This window comes from Rhopalosiphum maidis, chromosome 1, assembly GCF_003676215.2.
Source record: "Rhopalosiphum maidis isolate BTI-1 chromosome 1, ASM367621v3, whole genome shotgun sequence".
In the NCBI taxonomy this organism is placed as follows: Eukaryota; Metazoa; Arthropoda; class Insecta; order Hemiptera; family Aphididae; genus Rhopalosiphum; species Rhopalosiphum maidis.
In genome coordinates, this window is record NC_040877.1 from 21,657,237 (window position 1) to 21,666,593 (window position 9,357).

At 27.7% G+C, this 9,357-nt stretch overlaps 1 protein-coding gene across 1 annotated transcript in view; it reads left to right on the plus strand.

Moving 5' to 3' along the window:
• Positions 1-8,601, plus strand: part of LOC113549237 (neuroglobin-1-like) — a 90,744-nt gene extending 82,143 nt beyond the window's left edge. Inside the window, exons 4-5 of the mRNA XM_026950445.1 lie at positions 2,370-2,490; positions 7,996-8,601. Coding sequence (XP_026806246.1) covers positions 2,370-2,490; positions 7,996-8,160 — 286 coding nt within the window. The 3' untranslated portion in view covers positions 8,161-8,601. The remainder of the gene's footprint in view (positions 1-2,369; positions 2,491-7,995) is intronic.
• Positions 8,602-9,357: the final 756 nt, after the last annotated feature.

Genomic DNA, 9,357 nt, shown 5'->3' on the forward strand with positions numbered 1-9,357 from the left:
GGAGATTGGGGTTGGAGTTCAACCCCCCCCCCCTGAAATAATTTCGAGAAATTCGGAAAAAATTGTTTTATTATGTTTTGGCACATTTTATTTTGCTATATTTTGTAAACCCTTCTCGAATTTTTTTTTTTTTTGTATACGTGCCTGGTTTACTGCACCACAAGCTTGCACTGTTGACGCGTATTTCCAAGAAAAGGAGATCTACTAATATTATAGGCAATAAAAGTGTTGATCTCCTGTCACATGATTATTTCCCAATTCTTAAATATTATTTTTCGGTTGTTCTCATCAGCTGATAGAAGTGTCCAAGCAAATTTAGATTTTCTTAAAAAGTTACTTTCGGGTAGAATAGATTTTTCATATCTCCTTTGTTCCGTTAATTTTAAAGTTCCTTCTTTTTCTCCGCGAAATAACTACCTGCAGTTTATGTTTCGATATTAAATTCGTGACACTCGTTTATGCTACTGATGAATCATTTGCAAGAATAATGTGCATTTGGATTTCTAATGTCATACCATCCGCTTAGGCTCACTTTCTCTCTCTTCTTAACACTACTCATATTGCTCCGTAGCTTATATTTCAGAACTTTGTCTATATTACGTAACCATTAAGTTTTTAATAAATAATAATATTACATAAAAGTAAAATATTGTAACGGTATTCTGGTTAAGATTAACAAACGTTGTCCAATGTGCGTTGAACATGAATAATCGACTAAAAATAACTACACGGCATCTATTCTACGTCTCGAAAACAGATTACGAATTCGGTTCGGAATATACCTGTTCATTTTCATATAATATCGTGCTGTATTTTGCCCTTTGTGTTTTTGACATTTAATAATAATTATAGACGATATTTAAAAAATAATGTTTATATTTGTTAGTCGACAACTCGTTAGCTTGTCATAGCTATACACGTACATAGTTAAATAATTTACTCATATTATTATTATTACGCGCTACTATAACGTATAAAGGACAATAATCGGTTCTTCGGCAGAACAAGTCAATATGTTTATAGTTAGCACACTAAACAAAAACAATAATTCATGGGCGTACACGTCTTACATTTACTAGTTACGATGTTGAAACGATCCATCACTCGCAGTGAAACTCATTATAAAATATTATTACAGTTTGCATGTGACGGGTTAATAGAAGGAAAAATGGAATACTCTGATAAAAGTGACTTTGAGAGCGAAGGTTTCGTATTATACGATGTATTAGATGAAATGTCGACGATTCCTATCGATATATAAAACTATTCCCTATAAATGTGTATTTATTTATTTGTATATATCCACATATATTTAGGATTTATTAAAATAAACGGTACAATATCATTTTCTTGGAAGTATGTGTGACGAAATGCATTTATCGTTTTCCTAAACCCGCAGTTAGGGGTTAACTTATTTACTAATGAAAACTTCCAGTCTAGACGCAGAACTGCACGGTAGTCATATTAAGCAATGGTCAAGTGCAATATTTTAGTCTCTACGCGACTGCGCTGTATAGTGCTATACTATTATATTATGTACCTAAGTATTATAGTCGTATTGGACATATAATATTCCAGTCATGTCCGCATCTATTCGTCGTCTCGACTCATTATATTTTCATGGTTCCAATGTAGCTTAATAAGACAAATTGTTGATATTTGATATTATTTTACGGCCGTTTTGGTCAGCGTAGGTGTCGCGTAGTCTTTCGGGACAGAATAAAAATATATTATATCCCTGTATTTACATAGAAATATTTCATTATATATGGTCTAACTAAAGTTTTAGTATTGGTTATCTTATATTAATGTATATTTAAACATTTTTGATACAAACCCCGCATTAACGAACCGCAAATTACAATTATTTTCTATAAACAATTTTACACAAAATATTAATAATATTTTTATTTCAATTATTAATTCTATTTAATTGTATATTCTACTACTGACTTTCATTATGTAGTGCATTTGTATAGTTATTATAATTGATTGTATTTACATTATAAAAGTTGTTGTCATTTATTACAACATTATTCAACGTTTAGAATAGTTAGATATTGCAATTTGTAAAGAAACACGAAATATTTCTCTTATATCGTTAATGTAAAAAAAAACACATTACGTAACAAAAATGATATTCTATGTATTTAGCTTTTGTGTCTCTGATAATTAAATTGCACATTAGTACACTACCTAATGCAATTTCGTGAATAACATCTAAAGAGTTTATCAAAATCTGGATTATCTCTAATCTGATAAAAGCTGACCCCCTTCAACATTTATATAATAACACCACCTATACTATTTTAATATCATCAACGTAGCAATTGTCATTTAATAACTAACATTATGTGTTATTGTTTCAGAGTTATGGCGTTCGTGCAAAAAGCTGTCGCACGTTTATATGAACCCGATAAATTGGAAACTCTATTAAGAGACTTGGGCAAGAAACACTATCATTATGGCGCCAAACAAAAATACGTAGACGTGAGTATAATCGATTTAAGTACTGTCTTAATAATTATTGTTTAGACATTTCAACGAAATGAAATTAATTTAAACTGCATATTCCAACCCATCTTAGACGAGATACAAGGTAGGTAACGGTGTACATGTTTGTATAATGTCTGTATAAAGTGTTGATGGAATGCACAGTGTACTTTAAAATTCATAAGATATTGTGTTAAGTTTATTTCAAACGATTTTTTTTTTAAACAAAATCCATACAATTTTATAATGATTAAATATATGGAATTTTCAATTATATTAATTTATCTTAATGCTCTAAATTAAATAATATTTATATTTACATATTTAAATATTTAATAGTTTTATAATATCTATTAACAGTAAATCCGCGTATAATATATTATAATACTTGTCCACCAATGTAAAAAATGTACTTTTTTAAACTCACTGTTCAATTGTTTTTCACTCTTCAATCGTTCATATTTTCAATAAAAATCGTAAATGTGATATTTTCTTTTATTTTTTTTTTTGTTCTGTCTTGCCTATACCGATATTTTATTCAACTTAAAATGATGATGTCTATTACAATATATTTTCCTATACAACTAATCATTAATTTTATCACGTATTACATTTGAAATAATTTATATTTAATTACTATAAATCGGTGATATTTCCATTAATATATTCCACTGTTTATTTACACAAAGAACTTATATATTATTCAGTTGATTTGAATTTCATCCGAATCATAGTAGTACCCACAGATAATATATAATACAACATATGTTGTATTAATATTTGTGAAAGTTTCTGTACTTTTAAACAATACAATATTAAAACCTTTGCATATTTTTTTCTGTTTTCTTATTAACTGTAAAAGCTCCAACACCCATGGTTATTAGCCTAGGTATCGTTTAAATATAATATTGGATATTGTGAGTAAAATAAAATTATTTTGTTTAAGGTCAAATACGGTTTTTTTTGCTTAAATTTACACATTTTCGAAATAGATGCATATTATTACCATTATTTTACTAACAGTGTGATTAGGCATTTCCACCGTTAATCATCAATTATTCATTTTATACTCTATATTCGATATCTCATTGCGTGTTAAGCTGGTGGTTTACTGCTGTGACGACTATCGTACCTATCTATCCGTGAGGCTTTTATCGTATTCTGATTAGCCGTGGTAATCATGGTATCATTTACTAACCACAATCTATCTGGACAGAGTTGGCCCAAAAACAACTTTCGGACACGACATGATGGACAAAATAGGCCCGTAAACCCGGCTCTGTGTTTTACCCGTCTGGAGCAGCTACGGTGTTGCCTAGGTGATAATAATGTATCATGAATTATGCGTATATTATTTTATTATCGAATGAAAATAAATATTAATACAGTTTGTGTCAAAGTCGCGCTCACTCGGTTGAAATATTCAAACGCAAATCGCAGCTTCTATATGTATACTGGTGCACAGTAAATAACGACTTAGGAACATTTACTTTGTATTCATTTAACGACTCCGTTCCTCAGGCAGCCCTTTAATGCTATAGAAATTTACTAACCTACTGTAGCTTGCTATCCGTGCAAATACGATTTGTATACATATTCTAAGGTGCTATATTATACTTAAACTATCTCTCTCTCTCTCTCTCCCTCTCTCTCTATCTCTGTTATACGTACCGCCTCAATATTGACAGCGAATACCAACACTAGCTCGTTCCGTGATATTTGATAATTTGGTACAGAGAGAAAAGAAAATATGCCCAATTAAAAATATTGACATGCACAATGAATTAATTTTTAATAAAAAATATATGCTCAACCTATGGTAAAAAAATGAACTGTTAAGTGTTGGTCACTTTTTTTTAAGTCGTCCTACGTATTTACGACGGGTTACCAACAACACGGTATTATCATTTATCAGAACTTTTTACTCTAGCGTATAGGTACCGATTTTAGTGTTTATACTACGCAAAAAGTATAACTAATAAGTAATAACTTTTGCTGTCTATCATATGTATATTTGGCACCTACATTAAATTATGGTGTATATCCCTTCCAGGGAGAACATTTGTTTTATTACTTGATGATTTTTTTTTATAATCTACGATGCTATAGAAATGTTCACTTATAAACTGTTTAAGTATTTTTCAGACAAAATATAAACATGTTTAGGGGTTAGACTTTGATTTAAACCTTAGCAAATTTGCAATGATACATAGTGGTAAAAAAAATGTTAATGGGTAATCAACGATTTAATTTTGGTATATGAATAATTTATATTAATTTATATCAATGTATTAATTTCCACAATTGTTTGTGATATTTTTATAATTGTTACTTAAATAATATGAAAAATTAATAAAATCGTAGAAACTTGAACCATACCACTACATCTTGGATTATCATTTCTTAATGAAATTAAACATATTTACATTAGTTTTAAATTATTTATACGACGCCCTTATACACATCGTTTTATTTCTAAGTTAATAAAATTTATATGAATGATAATACAATAATGTAACATAAATACATAATATGATAAATAGTTAATAATATACTATAATTTTATTGGCAAGATTAGTGTAATTTACCAAACTACTATTAACTTATTAATATAATAGTAATATAAACAAACAAAAAAAATATTCTTAGAAATATTTTTTAGAAATTAATACTGATACGTCACAAAGTGTGTTTCATATGCTATGATTTATCATTAAACTCTAAGTCAACACTTATTGCACTAGTCAACTTAATGACTTTATAAGACTACTTCCCGACTTTTTTCATAAAATTGTATCGTGTTATTATTAATTATATTTTTTAAACAATTCTATAGTTCATTTAATCGTATAATTTACTTAGACATTGTATTTATTTATTTTTTATTTGTGTTATTAACAGAAATATACAAAATAAAAATCCCTAATATTTTTTGCTTTTTTTTTTTATTAAATTTAAAATTATATTTTGAACAAATATTTAATAACTGCCCTTTTTAATTACGTAAAAACATAATCGAAAACGTTTGTCATGTAAAAAATTATCCTCTTCAAATAAATAATTTGCATTGTCAATAAATGAGAAATAATATGTTTCAAACTGTAAAATAAATAGCGCATTTCGGAAATAAACCTACATTGAATGTGTACACTGTTAATTAGTTACACAGTGCCATATGGAAAATGTACGTAGGTACGTTTATTTTAATATCAGTATATCACCTGCAAGAAACTTATTGATTCTCTTCGTTTTTATAAAAAACCAATTTTTATATGACTCGATTACTTAAAATTGACAATTATATTGTACATTTAAAATTAGGTTAGGATATTTTCTGAATAAATAAAGAATATTTTTTTGTCAAAGGTAGTTGAGCAACAATTTGTTTGGTATTAATCACAATCAATATTAAATATTAATATTATAATGTGAAAAACTTTTTTAATCATAAAATCAAAGTTTTTCACTATCTAAGAATGACATAATAATCAATAAAAAAAATTGACTTAATTCGAACTGTTTTGTCATTTGTAAAATTAGTATACAAGACCACTCGTCCAATTATATTTTTGTGTTTGGCAACTATATTAATGACATTCTAAATAACATATATTTTTATTCTTTCGTCCAAACAAACTCCTTAAATCTTTCTTACGGATCATTTTATCGAATGACTGGATAACAAATTTCGGTTCTGGTGATTTCTTCAATAATTATAGGATGTGCGACAACCGATGAATATAACACCTATTAACGTATATATTTTGTATTATCTTATTAACAGAATTAAAATCGTCCCCGAGACCTTCTCGCGGAACACTAAGCAGTTCCTACTCCGAGGACTAACTGGTCGCGCACGATAATGGACTTGCGGAATGTAACGGGAGTAATAATTACGCACGCACCACACGCATAATATAAATATACACCTCCTCCTGGGCACTAGGAAAACTCTGCCTTTTTTTCGTACCGACCCCGAACGATAAAAACACCCACGAGAGGACGATAATTCACGTGCACTTAACCTAGACCACACCCGGTCTTCGCGTACTTACTACACAGCACAACGTCGTCGTTCCGGCACGCAGCGGCCGAGCACAATGTATTTTGATTACCGCTGCCGAATCGTCGCCACCATTATTAATCTGTTTTGGGAAATAGAAAAAAGGACTTAACGGAAACGAAAGCAATTTCAATTTATTCTACTATAGTTTTCTGCAAACGTTTGATTATAAACCCCAATAATAGTAATTAAATATTCGCTGAATTGTATATTAAACAGTTCAATTGATGAGAAAAAATGTGTCTTTTTTTTTTTTTTTGGTGTCGATACACGAACTTTTCGTAATAATTGCTCTTCGTGCGAGCACTTTTATTTGATTGAACGCAAATGACCGGTAGCAATTCGTATTAGAACGTATTCTACATACCTACCGTCATAATATTATGCACTATTATATTTTACATTTAAAATTATTAATATAAAATATCGTATATTCCCGTTTTTCACTGCTGTAGGCAATGGAAAATCGTGCAAACGTATTTAATACTAATTAAATATGATGACATGTTTAAATGTTATGTTCTTAACCACTTTCACCGCTCAACGTTGTAATACTTATGCAAATCATTTGTAAAATAGTTGTTAATAGTGTCTTATAAGTTTTAAATGAAAATGTAGGTGAACGGGGAGTTTAATATGCTCATTAGCCATGTATAAAGTACGAGTATAAAAGTTTTTTCTTCTCCGAATGGTTGTGTTTAAAATGTTTGAAAGCTTTTTATGTAGATACCTGATATAGATAAATCGTTTCAAACGTTACTACACGCACTGTTTGATTGTTTTATACATATATATTATGCATTACACGTAAACTGTGAACTATATTAATTATGTTTTTATCCAATTTTATTATTTTCGCAAACATTTTAATTTGAAAAAAAAAACAACAAGATAGGACATCTTCACAAAGCATCATTATTCATTATTAACACCGCCATGAAAAAATACTAGTCATATAAGCATTCATCTCTCTTAACTTGTTTTTAATGTATTAATGTATATAGATTATACATACGTGTTATTTAGAATACTTAATAAAATAAAATCATCGATCAAATTACAAGTCCCGAGAGGCTTTTCGATATTTTATTATAAAAAAAAACAAAAAAAAACAAAAACTATTTCATTAACAAGCTGATTGCTTTAGATTTTATACATTTTCATAGGTAAATAATTTTAAAAATAAATCAATATAATATTTTTCGTCTCGTTTAAAATTTTTAATATTTCATTATTTAATCAAATGTCCTATAGAATGAATAAATAATATTTATTTAATTTATCTTAAATGATATTTTACATGTTGTAATTACTAATTTTCTTTTGCATTGTCGTGTGATTTGGTACTGTATATATAATATGATGTGATAGAGATATTTTATATTATGTGTGTCGTGTTTATTTTTTCAACTATTTTCCACCGTTGTGTTTGCTTACAGTTGATCGGACCTCAATTTATTATGGCTATACAACCGTCGCTAGTCGACCGATGGACTGAGGAGATGCACTCGGCGTGGACAGCATTGTTTTTGAACATGGCGTACATTATGAAAGGTTCGATGGCGGCCGAAGAAAGGTTCAAAGTAAAGAAAACTGCCACTTAAACGACCAGTCCCCATTTGTACACACCAATGATTATGATTTTTATTTTGTGAATTAATAATTTTGTTCTATTTTTATTTTATATAACGATACAACGTTTATCTATTCAATACTGCAATTGGACTTAGACAAGATTATTATTATTATTATTCGCAACATAAGTTTTGTTAGACATTTATATTACATTATATTATTATATTATAGAAATCGCACGATATTTTCTTCGTTTAAGTCGTCAATATCCTACAAAACAGCGGCATTGTTTGTACAGCAAATAATAGTTAAATTCAAATATATATATAACATATAAATATAATATTTATTATATTATAATATATATATTTAATAGTTATGATAATAATATTGTAACGATGTAGGTTTATTATTGCATTAATGTGAACGGTTATGACCATGTTATTATACTGCTTGGACTTAAAATAAAAACAACATGATATCGATATGAATGGCGTTTAAATACTGCAATATGAGTTATCCTTTTTAATCCCAAATTATTTAAATTATTGGTAATACATTATTTATGTGAATATTCATTAACAAAGAGTGTTAATATGTCATTATTCAAATCGTAACAATAATAGACACAAAATACGTGTTATTAATACTTATTAATACATAATTATATGAATATGGTTTTGATTACAATCACATAATTATGCGTGTTTAACAAAACAAACTTATTTAGCTTTTAATTTTAAATTAATAGAAAATTATAAAATAAAATCTTATAAAATAAACTTCACTCTATAAACCATTCGACAGCTGTTGTACGTTATACCTAACATTAAAAATGTTTCGTTCTGACACATGTATACGTTTTTAACAATTTTTACCATGGTAATACATTATTAATACTACATAAATAATTTATATCGTGATTCAGTCACATAATATAAATTTATAATACATTTTATAAGGTTATTTCAAACCAAAAACATAACGATGATATTTCAGGTTTAAAAATAATAATAATAAATGTCTTTTCTATGAATAGTTTTCTTAAATTCATATAACTAATTTTTCATCACTAAAATATATAATGTAAATATTGTTTTAAATTAAATTATTATATTTAATAAGATTAAATAAAATTAGATCATAATTTATAAATTAAAAATTTATTTAAAAATCTTACTCTAAACAAATCTATTATTAAACTTATATAATATATTATTATTTAT